The following is a 26,476-nucleotide window of genomic DNA, read 5'->3' as shown; positions in this document are numbered from 1 at the left end:
CAGATTATATTCCTGCTTTAAAAATATTTAATAATACATATCCGCGGTTTTCGATTACAATACATTCACGCGTAGTTCTATTTTTTACCAAATTAAAAAAATTAGAGATTTTAACTGAACGTCTAAGTAAACCTATTGCCATTCGCTCTCACAATTATTATTATTATTTGGTAGTTTACCATTAAAGGTAACTTTTGGTTGGACACAGACTGACTACTGATACGTTTATTTACCTCGTCTAGGAATGCACAACCTAACACACAACACTACAATAAGCACCACTTTCTAGTCCTCATACACTCTACCTCCTTTCATTCAGTCCCATTCAGTCCATCCAGTTCATTCAGTCCATTTTCCTCCCTCTTCCTCGCTTGCCTAACTTTCTTCCCTCTCTCACAGTGTTCATTATTTCATCGACAATGATATAATTCTACATCAATTATATTATACATTTCTCTCAACAATCCTTTCTTCTTCTCCTCCTGTCCAGCTCCCTTTTTTCTTCCCGAAATTTACGTGAAACGACTATTACTAATTTTAGTCATTAATTTAGATGCCAGCGTTCCTTGGGCGAATTGCACAACATATTTAAACGGATTATAATATTTTTAACACTCAATAAATGCGTGAATAAAATACCCCATCTGGCTCTAAGTAAGCGCGTGGAGCCGCAAGTCTTCAATGGAATGAGAATTATGTCGACAATTGGGAAAAAGGTGTCAGACAAGAGTTATGGGAATCTTTTATTACCATACCATGAACGGCGCGTGATTTTGTAAGGGATGATTCATAAAGCAGGCACTAATTCTCGGCAGTTTTCCCACCGCAGGTTTCCTCTCCATCTACACAGCTGAAACCCATGGATTAACGAAATTTCCCACACGATGCATAAATTGGATGTACGGGACGCGAAATGGAATTATCATTTTTATTTTTAGGATACGTAGCGTCGTCAAGGAACCTTCCCGAACTTCACGGAATCGTCCAGGGTCTTAACGACGCTCTCTTTATGGCCGGCTCAGACGTGAGTCGCGAGTTTCGTCGCTCCCCCCTTCTTCTAATCTCTGCAGCTGCGTCCTCTTCTCCTCATCTATTCTTTCTCATTACTTCTCCATTCCCTTCCGCGCTTATTCTCAACCCCGACAGTGGTGAAGTTCTTCCATCTCCTCTTGCGTCACAGTCAAAGTACTCGAATTTACGTTCCCGTTTCAATGAATCATGGTGTAAGGGTTGAATTGGATATATGAATGCGCCAAAGAGGGATTAATTCGAAACTTGAATTTCAGATTATGTTTTTGAGATGCTACCTGTAATGGCGTAACTGATAAGTTTTTTGAATGAAATATTTGCTTAGTTTTCCGTTTTGATTTTACTATCCAACCCGGTTAGGAATGCAGCATAGTTTTAACAATTCGATATGGATATTGACTAAGTTTGAATAAATGGGATGCAGCTGTATGAGAAATCTCCCCTTTTATACTCGCAATTCTTTCTGTACCGTATTCCTATTACGTACTTAAGGATTTTGAAAAAGCTCATTTGCAATTAATTTCAGTTCGATGACGAAAACTTCTTTCACGAATATTTCGTATTACATGTTGAAAATTGCAAAACCCAGGTTATGCTTTTTTTCGGGGAAGAGAAAGGCTAAGTTAAAATGGGTGCTCATAAACTTGTGCAGGTGTAACAGTTTAGGCACATCGTAAATGTCTTGAACCAAGGTGTTAAAAGTAGCATAGGTATAAGAAGAAGATTGCATCATACGAGGGTCATCCGGAAAGTAGTACCCGTTCGTGCCGCATGAAGTGCTGACGACGCGAGTAGTCGCTGGACGAGGTCAGATAGCTTCAGTGGCTTGTCTGCCTTCTCTGAGCCAAGTTGCGTGACGCTAGCATTGCCTGTGTTGTTTCTGTGATTGTTTACAATGTTTAAAAAAATTGAGAACGCCGCCAGTTGTGAAGTGAGGGCAGTGATTAAATTCCTCAATGCAAGAAACGTTCGCCCATGTGATATTCATCGCCAATTAAAGGAGGTGTATGGAGACAATGTAATGGACGAGTCGTCTGTTCGGCGGTGGTGTCGCAACTTCAACATGGGGAGGGGGAACACACACGACGATGAGCGTTCGGGGAGACCGTCTGTCATTACAGACCAACTGGTGAGCTCAGTTGACGAATTCGTGAGGAACGATCGGCGCGTCACAATTGATGACATCTGTGAGCATTTTCCCAATGTTTCTCGAACAATTGTTCATGAAATTGTTAAACACCATCTGCATTATGCAAAAATTTGTGCAAGATGGGTCCCTCGCGTATCTCAATGAGCTGGCGGCGAAGGACTATGCAGCAGGAATACAGAAACTTGTCACACGTTATGAAAAATGCCTTAATTTGCTTGGAGATTATGTTGAGAAGTAGTTTAAAGTATCCTCTTTCAAATAAAATTTTTTATGTTTGTTAATATTTACTTTTGTGTCTTTATTTCACGAACGGGTACTACTTTCCGGATGACCCTCGTACAAAGAAGCTTTCACAAGGAGGAGGAAATTGATGACAGGGACATTGATTAAGGAAGTAAGAAAAAGCTCAATTAAACTTTGATATGATGCGTGGAGATTTACGTCGCGGAAACGTAGTTGTTGAAGTGAGACAATAGATTTAGACTGGAAAATTTCTAAGTGTGGGTGTGGAGGATCCAATTAGTAAAATAAACAGAAAGGAAAACAAAAGAGGGAGTTCTAGGCATTGTGAAGGAAGAGAGATTAATTAGAGAAATCTAAAGGAGACAGGAAAGATGAATGCGAAGCGTTTTGATTGGCGTCGGTATGTTGAAGACTGTGCTAGAGGGGATAGCGATAGACAAGCCGGGAAAGGGGTTGGCAAAGAATAGGCACGTTCAACGTTATAAAAGGTGGAAGAAAGTATGCGAAATTGAAGGAGGGTTAAATGTGGGGCCGGATGTCGTCTTGTGTTCTGCTAGTAAAGGCAAGGCAATGTATCGTTGTGCCATTGCATTGGTTTTGTCCATTCAAAACCTACATTAACCGATAAATTATAATAATTATAATAATGTTGTGAATTCTTACTGCATTATATTACTTTCCAATACTTGCTTCGTATTCAACGTATCTCTGCTTGAGGTTTGGAAATAGTTAGAGGCCTCATTATTAAGAACCAATCACGTTTATGTTGTGACTAATAACGACTGGAAAAACTCTTCAGGAAACCAAAACAGGTCATAATCGACGCCGAGGAGGCTTCCGTTCCAATTTCAATAAGATAAGTTGGATTGGGTTAGTTGGGTTGAATTGGATTTATGTTTAATCGTATTTATGTAAAAAAATGAGTTACGGGATGAAATAAAAGGAAGAATTTGACGTCAGCGAAATGTAAAAATTATCGGGAAATGGTAACGAAAAACGAATAAAAGTGAACCTATAGCAATATATATTTCGTTCTCAAGTTTATTTTATTCCTTCAAATGTTTGGTAATTACACCTATGCACAAAAATTCCTTAGAATGTACGTGAATGGATGTTTATCCTAAGGATACGAATGTTAAGAGTATTAAAGTATTCCCTCATCTTCATTTTTTATGCTGGCGTCTTAGCCTTTTGAAAACAAGTGAACTTAACCTACAAAATAAAGTTCTTTAACCAGCATCAGAGATTAGAGGTATCATACACCTACGGAAGTATCTTGCGCTCTGGACTCGTTCCAAGAATTTTTATCCCACGCACAAGTACCTAGAATTATTGACTTAGGTATTAGTAAAACTAGTTACTGAAGAATGGGAATTTAGTTATTTTACCATATGTAATAACCTCTGTTTCATTCAACGCGTTTTGAAGCATCAGGAGAACTGTCTCAAATTCCTATATTCCCAGGAGATAATAAGGTTTAAACAATTAGAAATTAGAGTAGACTCGAGATCATCTAAATCAACTCATTACCATTCCAACTTATTTCCATCTTAACTGGTAATTCCTATGAATCTTTTTCCGTTCCAAATCCGGAATCCCTCATCAGGGATTATAATGGAAATACGTATCATCTCCATTCTTTGTAAATATTTGGACTTGAATGGTTTTCCTGGCTTTGAGTGAGTCTCACCTACACCCGCGCGAAATTAAATCCTTCGCAAAAGGATGTATCTGGATGTCGCTTGCAAGAGACGTCTTATCCACTCCTCTTCTCCTATATTTCCTCTGGATGGCCCTTCCTTCACCCGCATCCCCTCGTCTCACGACAGTTTTAATCCCTTCTTCTCAACGTTTATCTTCCCCCGCTGTCACCCTTTTACTCTTTTCCCAGCTTTAAAAAAAGCATCTCTTCCATTTCCTAATCATTCCCTCCTTTTCGCAATCTCCTCCCCTTCGCGGCACTTGGAAATGTCTCATTTGGCCCCAGAACGTCGGATTGGGAGTAAGGCGCCACCGTGGGCGAGGTAGGGAGGATAGGGCGTGAAGCTGAATTATCTCGCCATTTCTTACCCCACCCGTCATCGAAATGTCTCTTCCTCCTCCAACCGAATCTTCCCTGTAACCTATAGTATTGAAAATACCACTGCCCCGCCCATTCTTCACTCTCATTCATGTTGACAATAATAGTCGTTTCTCTCTCGTTGTTTTCGCAAGGGTCATAATTTCCAAGCTTCCGTAATGCTTAATATTTTTGAGTCAATTTTAGGTATCACCATAATTTGGGTTGAATTGTAACCTTCAATCGTCTTGCATTTTTGCAAAATGAGGAGAGAAACTTTGGATGGAATGTTCACCAAAACCTATAATCTAGTGGTAATTCTAGAACAGGTATGAACATAGCTATCGAATCCATCAATGGGTGCTGATGAAAATTATATGATATGAAGCAAAACTTTTATACGTACTGGGTAATTAGATGAAGTTGAGATGCTTACTCTTTGTCTTGTGACGTGTAAGCCAATGAGAATGCTTGAAGGGTACCTACGATAGTTTTTCCTTCATATTAAAGTCTTAAAAATATTGACGTATTTATCGTATTCTAATATTATTACATCTAATGCACTTTTGGTCGCTCACCAACTTTTTTAAGACAAAAACGATCGTAGATTTTCATAAATTCATCAATACATATACTTTTGGATTGTATGAAGAATGGAAATATTTCCCGGCGTCTTTCAGTGCACAGATATAATTTTCAGGTTTTTGCGCTATTTGTTAAACGACTTCCAATGATTTCTTAGTTACGTCATTAAGCCGCAAAAAGAAAAATAAACAAGTTCCTAGCTTCAACGCCTCCATTTATGTCTTCTTCGTTTGCCTACATCGTTGATTTCAGCAGTTTTTAATTCTTCTTCTTAATAGCAGGCCATATAGGCAGCGAGTATCTGAGTTTCATCCGAGAAAAAATAATTGAGGATTTTAAAAAAGTTATGGAGGAAATCCTGTAGATTTGTCCAATTTATTGCGAGAAGATAGCGAGAATGACGGCTATGTTGGAAAAATAAGGCTTGGGCCTCTTGGTTCGTGAACCGAGCAAATAATCCTAAAAAATTTAAATGGATACAAAACACCTGAATTTCTTGCCAACCAGAGGCAGTTTTTACGGCAACAAATGATTTGCCGATCAAAGAGGTTAATTATTTGACCAATTGACGCATATCAGGGGTTGACTAAGGTCCACCATGTTCAAATGTACACTAAGCATAGTAATGAAATATTTTTTTTTGATTTGGTGGATGTGGGTATTACTTGCCACTACTGAACCTTAAATCACGGACAGAAATCATTTGACATTCACACTTCAGAGCAAAGAGAAGCCAGTTCCTTTTTCTGTGCCACTATTTGATTTTCATTCAAAGCATTCAATCAAAGCAAAGGGCATTCAAAAATTCCCACGCATGACGTAAAGTTTGTCGTATTTCTGTGACTTACTATTAAATAACCACTTTATTTTCTCTTATTTTAGTTATTTAACGTTAACAGTTAGTTACCTATTTTTACTTGTCTTTTTTACACCTATTTGTTTTACGCTTTACAGTTAAGAATCGGATTAAACTTAATTGGTTTGAATTCCTTGTAGTTGTATATGATTTGTTCCTAGTGCCCAGAACTTTTTAATTTTGTATGTGTAAATTAGTTTGAGCGTAATAACTTGTATATTATTTCTTTAGCAGGTTCAATTTTAACTATACCAGTGTTTGGTGGGTTTTGGTAGACTTTTAAGAAAACTCACGCATAAGCGCTTCCTCATTTGCTAATTAAGTCATAAAGAAAAACAATTTTCACAGTCCTTATTTACAGCAGTTATTAAGATTTAATAGATTTCGTTCTTTAGTACACTTTCTTGGTTGGTCCGCTGAGCGTTGCCTTCTTTATTGTATTAATGAAATGTCGCATGATTGAGTGTATAGCGACAGTATCTACAATCGAATTTTCAGTTGTTTCTCGCCAGGTGGATTTGAAAGGATGGCGCTTAACAATATCAAGTTTTCCTCCTAATAAGGTACGAGAGAATTTTTCCATTTCTGCGTCGGAAAAAGGGGTTTCGGAAGGTTGGCGAGTTGGAGAGAGGGGGACTCGCAGTTAATTCATTTACGAGAGATCTCTGAAAGCGCGCATTTATTGTAAGGAATAAATGCTTACGGTCCTCCACGGAAGGAGGTGGTTCAGGGCCTCTTCGTTCGGAAGCCTTTAAGTTATCATCAGGTGACTTCATTGTTGCGTTTCTTTCCGGGAGGGAAAAGAAAGCCATGAGCAATTGAAGATTTTAACTGCGCTCATGGAGAGGAAAGGGGAGGGGAAGGGCCATAGGAGGAGGGGAATGGAGCGGGAGAGATGTGTGTAGTGGAGACGTTGGAATGAGGAGGACCACGTCGGTACACATTAATTTGTTAAGTGCCAAGGAGCACCTCAGTGGCAAACTCTTAATTCGAAATGAGTTTAAATATTATGAGGCCAAAATCTAGAATAATGTACCATGTTCGCACGAATAGTAACTTCGCAAGGAAAGCGGTTTGCATGGTCAGGTTGGAAATTCATTTTCTCCGGCAAATGCAAGAACATTATTGCTATCCACAGAAATTTATGAATCTTACAAATTTGAAAGGAGACAAAGAGCCGAGATGACATATTTTTTACATGACCCAAAAGTACATAAGAGGGAAGAGATTTCTTTCAATTTCAGTACACAAAAATGGTAATTTTTGAAGGAGGTAGCATTATATTTAAGTAGATTTAGTTTCCTCTTTATATTCAAATAATTGCTGTGCATTAGAGTAATTACTCGCAACTTGCGACTCTGTTCAGTCTCCTAATAACTTAGAAAATTAACCTTTTGGAGAAGCGATTTGATGTCAGAATTGCATCAAACTACCTTGTTCATCATTTTGGTTAAAATTTACTTGATTTAGAGTGACAGAATTCACCTCTGAATACATAATCTTTACGCGGTGATATGACTAAAGAGTTCTGGTAAATCGTAGGAAAGCTGGGGTAATGCTGACTGCTCCTAATAGGGTCACCTTTCCCAGATAGATCGATGGGTAGCAGCTAGACGAAAGGTTACGAGCGCAGAGTCTGTTACTCAGTGAGGGGGCTGAGGAAGGTGCGTTGCACCCAATGAGCTGGGCTTTAAAGGGTTGGTGCCAATTTAAAAAATCGATGTCGAAGAAAATAAAAGGAAATCAAGTTAAACATCAAGCCATAAACTCATTACAAACGCTTTGATGAATTTGAATGTTATAAACTTCTCGAATATTCGTTACATTCGGGAAATCCTGTATTATGATAGTATTTTTTTACCTCGTTCAGCGAATTTATTTTATTTACAAGCAAGTATGTTGAATTTAGTTTAAAAATATTTTTATCACTTTTTATGTTTTACTGTTACCAGCAAACTGATATTATGAATTCGCCTCCAACTTTCTTTCCTACCTCCAGTTTATCCCATGCCTCTTTAATCATTTTCTTCGCATATACATTGAACTGGACTAGTGATAATGGACAACCCTGCCTCAAACCTCTTCCTAACACTACCAATCCGGACTTTCAGGACCCCACTCGCACCTGAGCATTCTGAGACATGTACAGATTGCGGATTAGCCTCCTGTCCCTCCAATCTATTCCTGTTTTCTGCAAATTCTCACTAGTTTTTCCAATTCACTCAATCAAACGGTTTTTCGAAATCTACGTAACAGGCAAATACGTCCTGATTGTATTCTTTATTCCTCTCGAATAGTGATCCTATTATTGCAATGGCATCGCGCCTATCTCTCCCTTTCCTGAACGCAAACTGATCATCCCCTAAGTATTCATGTGCCCTACTCTCTATCCTTTTGTTAGTGATCCTGAGAACAACTTTATCTGCGTGGGATATCAAACTTATTGTCCTGTAGTCCTCACATGATGTAGCCTTTACCTATTTCGGAATATGAACTAAAACTGATCTCACAAAGACTTCCGGTCAGATTCCTTCCTCATAAATACTACGCATCATATCATATAGCCTCTTCCTCCCACATTTTCCTAAGCATTTTAAAAGTGCCGCGGGAATGTTATCCACCCCCACGGCCTTATTTTGTTTCATCTCCCTTAATGCCCTTTCTATCTCATCGTCGAGTATGCCTGGGCCTAAGCTATCTTCCTCTACGTCATGTTCATTTTCTATGTCTAACTTTGTTGGTCTAAGTTATTTACTATACAGTTCTTCTATATATTCCTTCCATCTCTCTTGGATCTTTCCTGTGTCAACTATTGTTACCCGCCTTATCTGTAACTGTTAGCAAAGATCTTCCCTTCTTAGTTTCCGATAGTGATTTAACCTGGCCGTATAGTGCAACAATTTCACCCTTCCTCAGTGAATCTTCTATATCATTGCACTGCTTCTTTCACCATTCTTTCACGATGCTTCTGATTACAATCTTCAACATCCCACTGCCGATCACTACGCCGTTCATCCATTTTTCCTGTCTCCATAGGATTTCTCCCAACATACCCGTCTTCGCCCACCATACCAAGTACTTCCTCATTTGTTTTCTTCGTGGTCCATTTCACCTTCTCCATTCTTCTCCACACCCGCATTTCAAAAGCCTCCAGTCTACGTCTATCCTCCTGCTTCAATTACCATGTTCTCTCCCGTACATTGCTACGCTCCATATCAAAGTTTTTACGAGTTTTTTCATGATATCTTTACTCAACGTCCCTCTCATCAACTCCCTCCTCTTTGTAAAAGCCCCTTTACCTAGCGCAATTCTTCTCCTTACGTCCGTACTAATTTGACCGTGTTGGTCCAAAACACTTCCAAGTTACGTGAACTGTTCTACCTGTTCCCAGCCTTACACCTATCCCTAAAACTGCCCATTCGGACTCCCAGTTCCTCACTCGCACCTGAGCAGTCTGAGGACAGCTAAGGTCCGAGCTGAGCAATCTGCAGGAACACACGTGATTATGTTTGCTATAAAAAAAATGGATCAAAGAGATTGCATCAAATTCTGTGTAAAAATGGAATTAAGCGCTCCGAACACCTAAATTTTTGACAGTGACATACCGTAAGTCTTCTATGAGTAAGAAAATGTTTATTTTAAATGTTAGTTTAATAGTTGTACCAACTCTTTTAAGATGGTCGAGAAGATGCCAATAACGAAACCTCGCTCTGGACGCCCCAGCACATCAACAGATGAAAACGTTGAAGCAGTGAAGAACATTGTTTTGAAAAATCGTCGAATCACTATTAGAGATGTTGCTTAAGATGTTTGCATATCGGTTGGCGCGTGCCATGCAATTATTTTGGATATTTTTGGCATGAGACTTGTGTCAGCAAAGTTCGTTCCGAAATTGCTTACTTTTGACCAGAGGAACCGTCGCATGAGTATCGCTCACAAGCTGTTGAATGACGCCAATGATGATCCTGATTTGCTCACCATAACTGGGGACGAATAATGGGCATATGGTAATGCCGTCGAAATCAAAGCCCAATCATTCCTATGAAAAGACCTAGGAGAAACAATACAGAAAAAAGCACGCTAAGTTCGATAAAATGTCAAGGTTTTGCTCACTGTTTTCTACGATGACCGTGGTGTAGTACATTAGAAGTTCTTACCGCTAAGTTGTGAGGTCAATCACGAGTATTAACTTGAAGGTTTACGCTGTTTGCGAGAAGCAATACGAGGAAAAACGTCTGCAATTGTGGAAAAACATTTCATATCTTTTGTTTGTATCACAATAAAGCACCTGCTCACTCGTCGTTGCTTCTGAGAGATATTTCGGCCAAAAACAACACCACAAATATGACTCAGCCACCATATTCACCGGATTAGGCCCCTTGCGCCTTTTTTTTGTTCCCAAAACTGAAGAGACCTACGAAAAGACGAATTTTTGCAACGATTGACGAGATAAATACTGCATCAATGAAAGAGCTCAAGGCTATACCAAAAAGTGCTCATCAGAATTGCTTGGAGAATTTGAAAAAGCGTTAGCACAAGTGTATTATATCTGTGGGGGATTACATTAAAGGGAACACATTGAATATTGAAGAATAAATAAATATTTTTTCATAAAAATATAAAGTCCTTTTACTTTTGGAACACACCTCGTACATCTTTGAAACAGAACGCTCTTCGGCGGGGACAAAAATATATAAAAACTGATTAAAAACTTAAACACAGAAACACAAAGAAAAGACACATACTTAGTATCTTCAAAGGAGGAAAAAGGGGAAAAGGAGGTTTTGCCGTCAAACTAGCCTGCTCATATGGAGGACATTCTTATTTAATTCATTTCGCTAATTTCGTTTTGGTCTTTGTCGTGAATTGTCAACAATTTGATGCTCTTAATTTGAATCAAGATCCTTTGGCCAGTAAATTTTCTCATATACTATCACTCCCTCCCCGGACTACAACCTTGACGTGGTGGAAGGGCTTGTGCGTTCCGATGACCCCGAGAGCTGTGCTGGCGGGAGTAATAAAAATTGCTCCTGGTAGGGTCACCCATGCCAGATAGGTCGAAGGTTAGGAGCCAGACGAAAGGTAGTCCACGCAGCGTCTGTTCCTCAGTGAGGCGGCTGCAATGGCGTCTGACCCCAGTGGGGCGGCCAGTAAGTGATGGTGTCACGTTAAAAACACTATTGAGGAAGGCAACGGGAAACCACCTCAATTATCATTCCCTAGAAAAATATGATGGACAATAGAGATATTTTGAGTCCTGGCAACCACGGGGCTCGGCCCAATCGGCCGTGTGTCGTGCCCGGCAGCGGGGGAGGCAAGGCTTCCGCGGTCGTCATCCCACGAAACCCTTGCAAGGGAAAACCAGCAGCAGCAGGACAGAAGACGCAGGAGAAGAAAACCAAATTAGTTAGAATAGGAACGTGGAATGTTAGGACAATGATGAGGACAGGGAAATTGGAGAATGTTAAGCGAGAGATGGAAAGGGGAAATATAGATATTTTAGGTCTATGCGAGGTGAGATGGAAAGATAGCGGGGATTACTGGAGTGATAAGTATAGAATAATATACAGCGGTGGGGATGAGAGCCAACGAGGGGTTGCCATAGTATTAAATGAAGAGGTAGGAAGAAGCGTAGTCAACATAGAGCAGGTAACGGATACATTATTACTTTTCGAGATAAAAGCAGAACCGACGAACTTAGTTATTATTCAGGTATACATGCCACCGAGCAACCATAAGGAAGAAGAGGTCGATAAGATATACGATCAGTTAGAGGACATGATCGCGTGTGTTCCAGCAGGGAAACATTTGATAGTGATGGGGGATATGAATGCGACGGTAGGCGAAGGAAGAGATAGATAGATAATTAGATAGATAGTGGTCTTTATTTGGGCGAAATTGAGACCAAATGGTCCCTTCTTCCATTTAACCCATCGTCATATACATATTATATTAGCCATTAAACTTATAAATACAGTCATATGTACACATAAATACATATAGACAGACATCAATTCATTAACACAGATTTGCACATCGAAAAGAAAACAGTATATACATATATATAGACACACACATACACATACATACACACACATACATACCTATATTCATACACATACCTACACATATACATACATATCCACACACACATACACATACACACATAAACATACATACATGCATTCATACACATACATAAATACAAACATAAGTACGCACATACACACCCATACATACGAGGGTCATCCGGAAAGTAGTACCCGTTCGTGCCGCATGAAGTGCTGACGACGCGAGTAGTCGCTGGACGAGGTCAGATAGCTTCAGTGGCTTGTCTGCCTTCTCTGAGCCAAGTTGCGTGACGCTAGCATTGCCTGTGTTGTTTCTGTGATTGTTTACAATGTTTAAAAAAATTGAGAACGCCGCCAGTTGTGAAGTGAGGGCAGTGATTAAATTCCTCAATGCAAGAAACGTTCGCCCATGTGATATTCATCGCCAATTAAAGGAGGTGTATGGAGACAATGTAATGGACGAGTCGTCTGTTCGGCGGTGGTGTCGCAACTTCAACATGGGGAGGGGGAACACACACGACGATGAGCGTTCGGGGAGACCGTCTGTCATTACAGACCAACTGGTGAGCTCAGTTGACGAATTCGTGAGGAACGATCGGCGCGTCACAATTGATGACATCTGTGAGCATTTTCCCAATGTTTCTCGAACAATTGTTCATGAAATTGTTAAACACCATCTGCATTATGCAAAAATTTGTGCAAGATGGGTCCCTCGCGTATCTCAATGAGCTGGCGGCGAAGGACTATGCAGCAGGAATACAGAAACTTGTCACACGTTATGACAAATGCCTTAATTTGCTTGGAGATTATGTTGAGAAGTAGTTTAAAGTATCCTCTTTCAAATAAAATTTTTTATGTTTGTTAATATTTACTTTTGTGTCTTTATTTCACGAACGGGTACTACTTTCCGGATGACCCTCGTACATACATATACATATACATATATAATTTAAGAATACACCTACATATACTCAAATTAAATGACAGTGAAGTCAACAGTACAATAAAATGAGGAAAGTCTGAGCAAAGAATGAGGTTTGTGGGAAAAGCTAGGGAGAGCGTGGCATTGCTCAACTAGTAAAAACCCACACAGGAAAAACACCCACGAAGAGAAGGGGGGTGTGAAAAACCTGCGAAAACCCTATTAATTAGAGGAAAGATACATGTACATTGTAACAATCATTTTTACAGAGTATACATATTATTAAGTTACTGAAATTGAAATGGAGAAATTAAATACATTGACAACACATGCGGAGTAATGAGAAGCGTGATGTTTCTAAAAATAATTACGCAAACTCCTACCGCTTGAGATGACAAAACAAAAAGCAGGGTAAAAAACAAAGTAGACACAGTGATCTGTATAACAGCTGAGTGGAATGACGGAGGGATACTGGTTAAGTTCAGTACCTGAGGAAAATGAACTTGTGAAGTGCTCTTCTAAATGTTGTTGTTGATGAAGAGTTTTTTATGTCATCTGGGAGAGAGTTCCACAGACGGCATGCTGTAACATGAAAAGATTTGTGATAGATTTCCGTGCGATGGTGTGGGACAAGAAGTTTGTTATTACCCCTGGTATTTCTGTTGTGGATTGAGTTGATGAAGAGGAAGTTTTTGTATAGATAATTAGGGGTGTGCTTTGAAAGTATTCCGTAGAGAAGTGAAAGAATATGTAAATGCCTGCGTCCTTCTAGCTTTAACCAGGATATTCTATTAAATGAGTCGGAAATATGATCGTACTTCCTAAGATCACATATGAACCGCACACAGGAATTATGGGTCTTCTGGAGTTTGGTTTTTAGTTCGCCTGAAAGGTCTTGGTATACTACATCACAGTATTCAAAGTGGGGTATGAGAAGAGTGGACACAAGAAGCATCTTTAAGGAGGGGGGAGCAATGTGCTTTAACCTTTTCAGTGAATGCAGGGATGAGTTAATTTTTCTGCAGATAGCAATTGCATGATCAGTCCAAGATAATGTTTCATTTATGGTTAAGCCTAAATTATTTACTGTCCTTAGGTATGGTATGATAGATCCTTGCAATTTTAGTGGTGGTAGTTTATCAATACTTATTTTAGAATGTATTTTATGGTATCCAATTATGATGGACTGACTTTTGATTGGGTTTATTTTCAATAAATTTTTTATTCCCCATAGTGACAAAGCAATGGTGATGGCAAGAGATGGTGATGAGGTGGGGGACTACGGTTTAGGCACGAGGAATGACCGCGGGGAGAAAGCAGTTGAGTTCTGCAGGAGACAGGGGTTAGTCATCACCAACACCTGGTTTAGACACCACAAAAGACGCAGGTATACATGGAAAATGCCAGGTGACTCAGGAAGATATCAGCTAGATTATATCCTGGTTAGACACAGGTTTAGGAATAGTGTGATAAATTCCCACAGCTTTCCGGGAGCGGATGCGGACTCAGACCACAATTTAGTTGTTATGAAATGTAGCGTACGTTTCAAAAAGATAAGGCAGGGGCGGCGAGTTAGAAAATGGAATGTAGAAGCATTAAATGGGTTGAAAAGGAAGGAATACAAACAGGCGGTAGAGATAATAATGGAGGATGGTAAAGGGCTTATTACTATCGAAGAAAAATTGGAAATGATCAAAAAAGGGTTGTCTAAAGCCGCAAAAGACACTATTGGAACCGTTAACGCTAAAAGGACTAGGAAACCATGGATCACGGATGAGATGATTACAAAGATGGATGAGCGGCGAAAATGGAAGAATATAAATACAGAATTAGGCAAAATGAAGTACAAAGAATTGAATAATAAATTGAGGCGGGCAACAAATAAGGCAAAAGACGCATGGTGGAAGACGCAGTGCGAGGATATGGAAAGTCTCCAGAGGAAGGGTGAAATCGGTGCGCTGTACAGCAAAGTTAAATCGTTATCGGGAAGTAAGAAAGGAAGAGCTATGCTAATAGTTAGAGATAAGGCGGGTAAGGTAATAGTTGACGCAGGATAGATCCAAGAGAGATGGAAGGAGTATATAGAAGAACTGTATAGTAAAGAACTCAGACCAACACAGTTAGACATTGAAAAAGAAAATGACGTAGAGGAAGACAGCTTAGGTCCAGGCATAGTAGACAATGAGATAAAAAGGGCATTAAGGGAGATGAAACTAAATAAGGCCGTGGGGGTAGATAACATTCCCGTGGAACTTTTAAAATGCTTAGGAAAATGTGGGAGGAAGAGGCTATATGGGCTGATCCGTAGCATTTATGAGGAGGGAATCTGGCCGGAAGACTTTGTGAGAGCAGTTTTAGTTCCGATTCCGAAAAAGGTAGAGGCCACGTCATTTGAGGACTATAGGACAATTAGTTTGATATCCCACGCAGCTAAAGTTGTTCTCAGGATCATAAACAAACGGATAGAGAGTAGGGCAAATGATTACTTAGGGGATGATCAGTTTGGGTTTAGAAAGGGGAGAGGTACGCGTGATGCCATTGCAGTAATGAGATTATTAATCGAGAGGAATATAGAACACAACCAGGAGGTATTTGCCTGTTTCGTAGATTTCGAAAAAGCGTTTGATAGAGTGAATAGGGAAAAACTAATGAGTATATTGCAGAAAATAGGAATAGATTGGAGGGAAAGGAGGCTAATCCGCAACCTGTACATGTCTCAGACTGCTCAGGTGCGGGTGGGAAACGGGGAGTCAGGATGGGCAGTGTTAGGAAGGGGTGTAAGGCAGGGTTGCCCAATATCACCGTTGCTGTTCAACCTGTATGCAGAGGAAATGATTAAAGAGGCATGGGAAGAACTCGAGGTAGGAATGAAAGTGGGCGGGGAATTCGTAAAATCAGTTAGGTTTGCTGATGACCAAGCTTTAGTTTGTCAGTCAGCCAAGGGGCTGCAAGCATTGCTGAGTGAATTGGAAATTCAGTGCGACAGATATGGGATGAGAATCAACTTTAATAAAACAAAGGTTATGCGATTTTCTAGAAAGAAAAAGGGCAAGCTTAACATTAAAATAGGAGGGCAAAAACTAGAGCAGGTAGAACAGTTTACGTATCTCGGTAGTGTTTTGGACCAACACGGTCAAATTAGTACGGACGTAAGGAGAAGAATTGCGCTAGGCAAAGAGGCTTTCACGAGGAGGAGGGAGTTGATGACGGGGACTTTGAGTAAGGATGTTAAGAAAAGACTCGTAAAAACTTTGATATGGAGCGTAGCTATGTACGGCGCGGAAACGTGGTAATTGAAGCAGGAGGATAGACGTAGACTGGAGGCTTTTGAAATGTGGGTGTGGAGAAGAATGGAGAAGGTGAAATGGACAGAGAAGAAAACAAATGAGGAAGTACTTGGTATGGTGGGCGAAGAGAGGGGTTTGTTGGGAGCAATCCTATGGAGGCAGGAAAAGTGGATGAAGGGGGTGTTGACCGGCAGTGGGATGTTGAAGACTGTGATAGAGGGTAGAATGTTGGGCAAAAGAGGAAAGGGAAGGAACAGGATAGGGATGTTGGACAGGATGAAGGGCGGAAGAAAGTACTCAGAGATGAAGAGGGACCTGGTGTAGAGTAGAATTTAGGGTTGTGTTTTGTTAGTAGTCACAAAATATTTGTTTGGTAGTTGTGTCCATCGAAAAACCTACCTTAACCGGTAGATTACCTTAAAAAAAAAATACTATCACTATCAAGTTTCTATCCTAATATACTGGCTACCCTCACAGCAGAACTTGAAAATAGCTAAAGTGATTTGGGAAAATACGCCGCTATAGTAATTTGCTCTGGAAAATTGGCTGAAACTTCAGTTGGTCTACGTGCTGTATGTTTATTCTTTCTAAAATACATGGTATGGAAAAAATGTATCGGGAACATTTTTTTCCTGGCGTGACTGTACGTTGCAGAGCATTCAAACCACGCATGCTTGGTGTTGGATCCTGACCTTCAACTTACGTCTATTGCCAGTCGTCTGTGAGAGTTCGTTCAGGCTAGATCAAGTTTTTAGTGGATCTCTGTCGAGTGACTCGATGCAAGCGTAAAATGCAGTGAGCGATTGAACAGTGGTACGCCATTAAAATTTGCTTTGGACCGGGGAAATCGGAAACGGAAATGTGTGGCATAATTTGCCAAGCGTTCAAAGATGAAAGCATATCAAAAATTGCAGTTTTTAAGTGGTACAAGCTCTTCGAAGATGGCTGAAATAGTGTGGAGGTCGAGCTCCGCACTGGACGGCCGTCGACGTCAAGAACCGACGGCACCGTGCAAGGTGTGTGTGAGGTGCTGAATTCAGACCGTCGATTAAGTGTGCGCATGATCGCAGATCGAGTTGGCATTGACTGGATGACAGTGTACACCATTGTCTCTGAACATTTGGCGATGCGAGAGATCTCCACTAAACTCATCCACCCAGGCGCCGAGTGCTCCCAGTCGCAACTGCGCCAAGGTAATCGACTACCTGACGAAAAACAGCATCACGACGATTCCTCAACGCCGCCCTTATAGTCCTGAATTGCCTCCAGTAGTCCCAAAAGTGATATTCTCCATCAAAGGACACCACCATGGTACTTCAAGTACCGACAAGGAAATTTACACGCGTACCCTTAAGAAACTTTTCGAATACGTCTACCAGGGAGCCTTCGAGTCGTAAAAAAGCCGCTGGAAAAAGTTTGCCGACGCTCAAGGGTTTGCTTTTAAGAATTTTGAAGCATTTTAACAAGATCTACCACAAATCTTATTTTTCCGTAACCTTTCCCGATACTTTTTATCCAAACTTTATAACTCTTTTTCCTCTCTATGGTTCACTGTGGATTGGCAATATCTGGAGATTAAGATTAAGCTTTCCTTATTAAAATGAGGGATATCACACGAGGACTCCTGTATTTTTATCAAGACTATTTGAGCCCAGAAGCGTGGTAACGTTCACGCATGTCAACCTATAGAACGTGGGTTTTAATCCCGGCAACGAGGTCATTTCTTGAATCTTTTTATCCGACCGGAAGACATATTTTAATGGCCGGTAAAAAGGGAATCCTAGATCTTCCTTGAACACGTGTTTTTGCAATTTGCTACTTAATTTTGTTTTCATCGGAAGGACCGCGAAGGACTTTTTTAAGAATGGGACACCCAATCTGATGTCAGCATCGTCATTTTTGTTGTTTCTCCCTCGAAAATACCGTTAAACATTGGTTTTTGTTGGTGTGTTCTCTGTTTTTGAATCGTGCCATCGTCCCGTCGGCGACGGTACTTCTGCAAATATATAAATGTATAAGGCCAAAGTCCTATTCCTGAGGACAATTTTAGCATGCTTATCTGGAGGAAATTCTTATTTAATTCCTTATATTACGAGTATTTCACTCCGTATTGTATCAAACGTACCATTTTTTTTTCTTTCCACCAAGTCAATTTTGAACTAAAAAAATAAGATAAACTATCTTTTACTTAATATTCTTTGGAATTTGTTTGGCCTTCCCAGAAGCCTTATTTTCGTAGTTAGGTGCGTGATTTTGTTTTCATTCGTAGGAAAGCGAAGGAATCTTTATAGAATGGAGCACAAATTAAATGAAACCCTTAGTCTCACAATGAGCTCAATTTAGTCACTTGTTTTTTGTACCGCAATTTTCTTTTATAAATGCTTTCTCCCTGACTTTCTTGTTCTCCTCTTTGCATTGAATTCAGAAAAAAATCTCGGAAATAATAGAATTCCAGCATTCAATCAAGATGAAAAAATTGCCTCGCCGTACGCTACGAAGAATGCGATCAATTCACGTGCCTTTTATCTGGTTTGATATCTTATTATACTTCCCACGCTCGTGAGAAATGGAGCAGTTTGAAATTTAACCCGTCGGTGTATCTAAAGGTGATCGTTTGAGGGGTAAACGATTCCGGCAGATTTATTAGTTGACTTATTATTAGATTGTCCAATTAAAGGCGATAATACCGTTTAATGTAGTCCGAATAACTAGGAAAGGAGTTCGAGTATAAAAACTCATTCAACATATCCCATTAATTTAATGGCAAGTTTCGAATGGTCCCTAGAGGTTATTTTTTTCTAGTAATTGCGAGAACTACCTCATCCTCCTCTCCATTATTTGTTTCTCCATGTCTATGTAACTTGTGCCTGCCTGCTAAAAAAAAACCCGTCATTGGCTCGCTAATTACGGCAAAGTTAAGAAATTAACTAATAACTAGTTAATCCCATCTAATTTCAGGCGAGAAATTATCTCATTACCGGAAACCGTCAATAATGCTTCCGTGCTTTCTGCTTTTTATAGTTAATGTTGATGTTTTGCCATTTCTCCAGAACGTGAAATCCAAATTCATATCGATACTTTGAGTTAGGATACTTTCAGAATCTATTTACTTTAGAATTATATTTTCTCACATTTTATCAAAATTAGTTTGATCCACAAACTAGCCGTTAGCTACATATACTTCATTGCTTAATATGACGCACTAAAACTATTCAATCTTCTTTAAAAGACCTAACCGGTGAATTCAATATTATCGTAATTATTATGCGAAATCCTCTCCAAATTGTGTGACCTATTACCTGTGTTATCATTTTTTATAATATCACTAGTCAAAATATAAATTATTAGGCATTAATTTGGTCTCGATTGGAATATTTGATTGAAAGCAAATAGCCTCAAAGTATATTTTAATGCTACTTATTAAAAAATAATGTAGATATAAATGCATGGTTTTGTGCTATGTTCCCTTTAGTATGGGATAAAATGGCATTTAAGCATACCTTTTATGCATCATTCAAAGCCACACATTTTGACGCTGCTTTTCCAGACAACATTTTGTGATGAAAGAGGACTTTGTCGGCATACATTTTGTGGATGTCACCCTTAAAATAATGTCACCCTTTAATAATTAATTAATAACTAATTAATAATTAATTTAAAAATAATTTATTCTTGTTCATTTTTATGTGCGCAATCGTCGTATCCCTTGGGATCCACGCAGTGATGGCGCCATCAAGCGCGGACGAGCAGGAATACCGGTTGACCCGATACCTCATGTCCAACTACGACGCTTCCGTGAGACCAGCAGAGAATTCTTCGGAAGCACTCAAAATCACTTTCGGGATCTCCCTGCACCACATCATTGACGTAGTAAGTACTTAACTAAGTTTCAGTAGCAGAAGTGTTTACTTTTCAGTGATTGCATAATATCAGAAATAGTAAATACAAGTAATCGAAAAATAATCAGATAAGGTACAAAAGGATTCGTGGTTTTTCTACAGTTTTGCCATTAGTATCTTAATAGCAGTTTCACATTTTCAAGACGCTTTTTCGTTTCAACAGAAATACAATGTCAAAAATAAGGACGATATTACTGTTTCGGGATTTTCTTATAAGGTGGTCTCCCGTTGAAGGTATGTTTTGGATTATCATAAACTTAACACTTATACATTTCTTGCTCTCGCTGGAAAAGACCCAATTTGACCAACCTATCTTACCATCAACCCTCCTTTATTTCTGTGCACACCCCTCCTTTCGAGCCATCTAATATGCCTATCTTATTCCACCCTCTTCCTCGCTTAAATGATGTTCTCCCCTCTATCACAGTCATCAACATCTCTCCCCAGTTAAAATGTACCCTGCTAATCTTTCCTGACTCCTGTGGATTTCTCCCAACAATCCTCTCCCCTCATCATCATGCCCAGTATCTTTTAGCAAGTTTCACTTTCAATCCATTTTAATATTTCTATCCTTAATACACTCCCATCTCAAAACCCTCAAATCCATGCATACCATATTACTTTAACGTCCATGATTCTTTGTCACCCTCCATTTCAGAGTTTACGAGATCTTTTCTTAAATCCTTACTGTCCCTGTCATTAACTCCCACTCCTTGTGAAGGCATTTTTTGCCTTCTTTTCTTCTTTTGAAGTCTTTATTAGAGTGACCATCTTACTGTAAAAAAATCCAAGATATATAATATCCTACATGATCTAGTTTTTGACCTCCAATTTAAATGGGTAGCTTAGCCCGTATCTTTCCTAAAATTTTCCTTATTCACCTTATTAAGGAATAATTAATATTGAAATAATTGAATATGCGAATATTTCTTTTCATCAAACTTGGCCCTAATACATTTATTGTGAAGTTTTCCATCTATTCAAATTAAGAATCAATTTCATCATTTATGTACTCGATTAAGGTAAATTTTAAGGTAACTATTACTTTTATAGTATAAAATAAAATACCACGGACGTCGTCTACTTAGGAGTCGTCCGGTTATAATGTTTATCCATCGTGAAATATTGCTTCAATTACATGTTTTTATAGTGCATCAATCAGGTAGAGAAATTGCTCGTGATGCCACTAGAAGGCAAAAAACACGTTTATATGATGTCTGGTTATGAAATAACATGGGTATGTGTGACATTAATGATTTTTATTTTTTCACTGCTCATATGACCAAATTGAGTATGTGATACTGGTTGCAGAATGACTTGACAAAAAACTTGATAGCCGGAGTGTGAGAGACACAATTGTGCTTCGGTGTTTTATTTTGATGAAGAGGTACCTATGAAGAACGTATTCGTAACAGTTATCCAACATCATTCATTTAATTCATTTCTGAGGAAAGAAAACGTGGAATTTTACTCAGTGGAAAATGTTATTCAATATTCAAGGATCCATCTATTTTTGCTGACGTGCTACTGGAATTTCATCATATATCGGCGTAAAACTATTTTTAATAACATTATACACACTGCCTGAGCTTAAACGACAAAACCTATACATTACTCAGTACTGAATAAACCCACAGAAAAATCTTGTCCAGGGTATTACCGCAAAACATTAAGGAGGCTTTTCAGTAAATGTCGACACAATACTTCGCAAGCTGCGACAAGGACATGTGGAGGAGCCGTTTGGGCATCAGCTTTAATGTAAAAATATACGTCCCTGGATGCATGAATCATACACTTGGTCATGTATACCAACACAAGTACGCATATATATATATATATATATATATATATATATATATATATATATATATATATATATATATATATATATATATATATATATGTACCTGTATATACAATGGAATGATTGACTTATTTATGCATTTTAGTAAATACAAGGTAGGATGACTTATTTTTTCCCGGATAGACGGACGCAGGGGCGGCGGTTTTCCTGGCCGGGTACAGAAGAGGGAATCTCAGAAAAGGCTGGAGGCCGATGGCAGTTAGCTCCCAGCCTTTGCGGAATTCGGATCGTTCGTTTGCGAACCCTCTTCAACATGACCTCGTCCGCTCCGTCATGAACCGGTTATTAGAACAGCTTAGCGCTACGAAGTTTTCATGCAACTGGGCAAAACCAAGAAAGAGACTCATGACACGCAAGAGGCTGCTTATGGCGGTAAATTTATGGATAGATCGAGTGTTTTTGAGTGGCACAAAATGTTTCGGGAGGGTAGAGAAGGTGTTGAAGATGACGAACGTTCCTGACGTCCTATGATCTCAAAAAGTGACGGAATTCTTACAAGAGCGAACTTTTGCTTTGTTGGACCGGATCGTAGGCTATCTGAAGTTCGCATGGTTTCTGAAGGATTTCGCATCCCTAATCGTGATGTGTGTCGACTTGTGACTGAACACATGGGCATGAGAAAGGTGTGTGCGAGGATGGTGCCGCGAGTACCCTCGGATGAACAAGAGGACACTCGCACGCGAATCTGCCAAGGGCTTCTCGACCATGCCTCAGCCACCCTACAGCCCTGTCTTTGACCCAACAAACTCATTCCTCTTTCCCCACCTCAAATCCGTGCTAAAAGGACGTCACCCGAATCGGTGGAAGCGTTACAACAGGCCGTGATCTTAGCAGCCGGGAGCTTAGCAGCGTTCCGGGCGATGCCTTCCGGAAAGGGCCTGAAAAACCCGCGGGAAGCGATGTGTGGACGCACAAGGGTGCTACTTCGAAGAATTTTGAGTGAATGTAATGTATCAATTCTAGCAATATTTGTTTGTTAAACCAATTCAGTCCTACTACTTTTGGGATTGACCTTATATATTTTCGGGTGCATGGATTCAATTTTGTGATGAATATGCTACGTGCGAGGGATGCAGTACTTGAATCTTTTTGTGACGTTGTCAATCTGTCTCATTTTATACCGGTGGTCGAATTTACCAAGGTATAAAGGTGCTATATTTATTGCCTCTCCGTCGCAAGAAAACTCAGTGGCATCTTTTTAAAGTAAGTTTCGCCAAGAACTCTTAGATTCCCAGCTTAATTCCTCCAATAACGCTTACTTTCTTTCCGTAGAAAGTTTTAAATAATCAAATTGACTTTTCTGAATCTTTTCCAATTCCTTGATTAATATTTTTTCCAAGAATCCAAAATACTTTACGCGTTTATCAAATGCTACCAAACTACAGCGAAGTAACACCTTACTGGCGGTTAAGCGGTTTCTTAAGAAAAATACTATCTTGGTTAATAAATTAAAATTTGAAATACCTTAACATGCATCGAAAATTTTTTTCTGGGATACTTTCTGTCATAGGTTACCCTCACTACTACAGTAGGTCTAAATAAGTGAAACGTGCATCTAAAACATGGGCCTAAGTTATTTGTATAGGTGTACAATAGCCAAATGGAAAACAAGCAATTCCCACTGGAATATCTATTATAATACACGTAGTTATGCGACATTAATGGACGAATATGATTTCTCGTAAACTAATTATTGAATCTGAAGCTACAACATCAAATGCAAGATCGGCACTTTCCATTAGGTTTAAAGATTAATGATTTAAAGAGTCATTCACTTCGTTTCATAATTGCGAGAATTTATTTTTGAATCGCCTCAATTTGCATGCACTCAATGGAGGGCAAAGTTACCATATAAAATCTTACTTTACAGGCAAAATTCTAAACTTCTTCTTCGAAAGTTTCTGAATTGCCGTTTCGACCCGGAAAAGTCGAGAAAATTTAACTAAATGTGGCGAACAAAATCCACCAAGGTGATGATAAAATTCTCTAATGTTTATCCATATAATATGACTGAACATGAACTTTTGGGATCAGATTGAGAAAGAATAAACTCACTGGAAATATTTAATTAATATTATTTTATTTGAAATTCAGCCCTTACCTTATTTTGGAAGTAATGCTGTCACAACACACTTCCTTTCAAGAGAGAGTATACTCCACAAAAAATAAAAGTAAAAGCAATACAAATCGATGCTGTGACTTTAAGGTGGCTTGTAGAAGATTATTACAAATGATTGTTCTGTTTTAATTCTTCCTATGGATGAAATTGCTCCCTAATTCCTGTTACAACTTATCTTAACTACAGCAATAGGTAGTACTGGTTTTTGAATGTCAAACAGCTTATCTTTATATAAACGGCCGCTCATTTCGAAATTGAGCAGAGGAGGACTTGAATTGAGTCCATCACTTAAGGACTTCTTTCGTGAGAATATGCGTGCTGTTTATAGTCGTTAATTACTCCGATCAAGCAGTGAATGCATGCCTTAATCCACTGAAAATGGCTCGCCAGCACCCTCAGGGCCAGTATTTAGGGGCCAGTAACGGTGATTAGTATCTTTACGATCACACTGACCTCAATCGGTATAAAACGACCGATTAGGCAAAGCATTCATTTTCACCGTGCGATGTACGTATGATATGCGAAAAATGTTAGTCTCAGTTTTTAAAATATTTTTTTTGTGGATTTCAGTAAAGAGCGTGTTTCATTTTTTCATTAGTTGCACAGCCATGAAGTTATGATGCCATTACGCCCTATTTTGCCATGGTGGGATTTTGGAAAATAAGTTTGAGGAAGGAAATAAAAACTTGATTACACTAAGGGAATCAGTGAAGATCGGTCGATATGATTTTTTCCGCGAACATTTTTTGCGTGTGAAACAGCGAAGTACACGACCTCATCGTCCATTGACTAAAAAATATTATTGAGATTAATTTTCTTAATAAAAGACAAATAATTCAGATTTCATTCAAGGTTTGCCTTTAAGCGGAAATAAAATTGCGCAACAACATTAATATACTAAACACATGACATTCTGATTGGTGATGGGTTATTGTAAAGAATCTGATAAAGCAAATAACGTAAATTGAGCAGACAAGAGAGGAAAAAACTACCTGAAACTTAAATTAACATGTATATTCAAGCAATTGGAAATGGATGATTTTTTAAAGCCTTATTAAGAGCATTATGCTACCATGTCAACCGTTAGTTTACTCAATCCTCGACATAACTTTCATTTTTCATTCAACGGTTGTTGATATGAATGTGGGAGTTGATGACAGGTGCCGACTAGAAATGACTGGAGTAAATCTGATTGCAAATCGTAGAATTATATGGTTCCGAAACTTTGTCATTGAGGCAGGAGAAAAGCGTAGATTGGAAACCTTTTAGGTGTGAGTACGGGAAGGACGGAAAAGAAAACAAGCGATGAAACTCTAGGTGTCGTAGTGGAAGTGATATGGCTGTTGACATAATTTCAAAGAAGGCGGGACAAGTGGATGCGGGAAATAATGAGTTACAGTACGATGTCATAGGCGGTAATATAGGTTTTACAGGGATGGGAAATTACTATGGGAAATTGAAGCAGAGGGAGGAAATGAATTGGTGTTTTGGATGGATTTAAGGGAGATTAGAAGTATTCAGATCTAAATAACGAGCTGCATTAATATGCTGATTGGGATCAACAGAGATTTTATTTCAGTCAGTTGGGTTTTGAAGTACTGAAAAATGTTGGATCAGGGTCCATCAAAAGCTTACTCTTAGTCGATAGACTACACAGTTTTAATAATACCACTCTAATGAGTTTTACTTTTATATCACTTTAGATAGGGCTTAGAAATACAGTGGTGTGTATTACCAGGTTCAATGAAAAGTCTCCACTAAGGTGGTACACTAATACTTATTACAATGTAACTAATATTTCTTATGACGTATAAGCACAGGGATGACTTATTTCAAGACCCTAGCTTTAAAATGTTTACGCGTATTAAATATGGGAACCTATCTTAGAACAAGAGTGATATTATACTCTACGGTCTCAGGTTTCACTTCATGGAAGTATTTGATATCCTCAATAAAGGATTTTTTGTACTTTTCCATTGTCTTTATATTTAAGATGCAACTGGTTTCACGGAATTGTGGCATCATCAGGTACACATTTAATTTACATGCAGAAGCAGCGTATATATTTAAGTTTTGCATGTACGAGTCTGCCTATACAGTATAGTATGTCTGTGGAAACGTACAAGAAATCTCTTAATATGGAGAATCATTATTTGAGCACCGAGCGCAGATAAGCGTAAGGATGTTTAATAATGGCAAAAAGGAATATTTTAAATTATTTATTGAAAAGCGGAGATACTGCGAATGTAACCAATACAATACATGACTAATTGCTTCTGTTTACTCGTGCAGAACGAAATACAAGGGTGGCTACCCCCCTACGCATTTATATTACATTGAACTCCTCTATCTGCAGTTGTAATGTTTCCTCTTATTGGAGATGGAATGATTT

At 39.0% G+C, this 26,476-nt stretch overlaps 1 protein-coding gene across 2 annotated transcripts in view; it reads left to right on the top strand.

The window, feature by feature from the left end:
• LOC139696620 (neuronal acetylcholine receptor subunit alpha-10-like) overlaps positions 1 to 26,476 on the top strand; it is a 478,691-nt gene that overhangs the window by 252,866 nt on the left and 199,349 nt on the right. For both annotated transcript variants that reach the window (XM_071595429.1, XM_071595428.1), the window contains exon 2: positions 19,924 to 20,072. In XM_071595429.1, coding sequence (XP_071451530.1) covers positions 19,924 to 20,072 — 149 coding nt within the window. The remainder of the gene's footprint in view (positions 1 to 19,923; positions 20,073 to 26,476) is intronic.

The sequence above is a fragment of the Hetaerina americana genome, unplaced genomic scaffold (genome assembly GCF_022747635.1).
Source record: "Hetaerina americana unplaced genomic scaffold, ioHetAmer1.1.p SCAF_7, whole genome shotgun sequence".
Classification (NCBI taxonomy): Eukaryota; Metazoa; Arthropoda; class Insecta; order Odonata; family Calopterygidae; genus Hetaerina; species Hetaerina americana.
The sequence above is the reverse complement of the archived record's forward strand: the minus strand, read 5'-3'. Positions and strand labels throughout refer to the sequence as shown.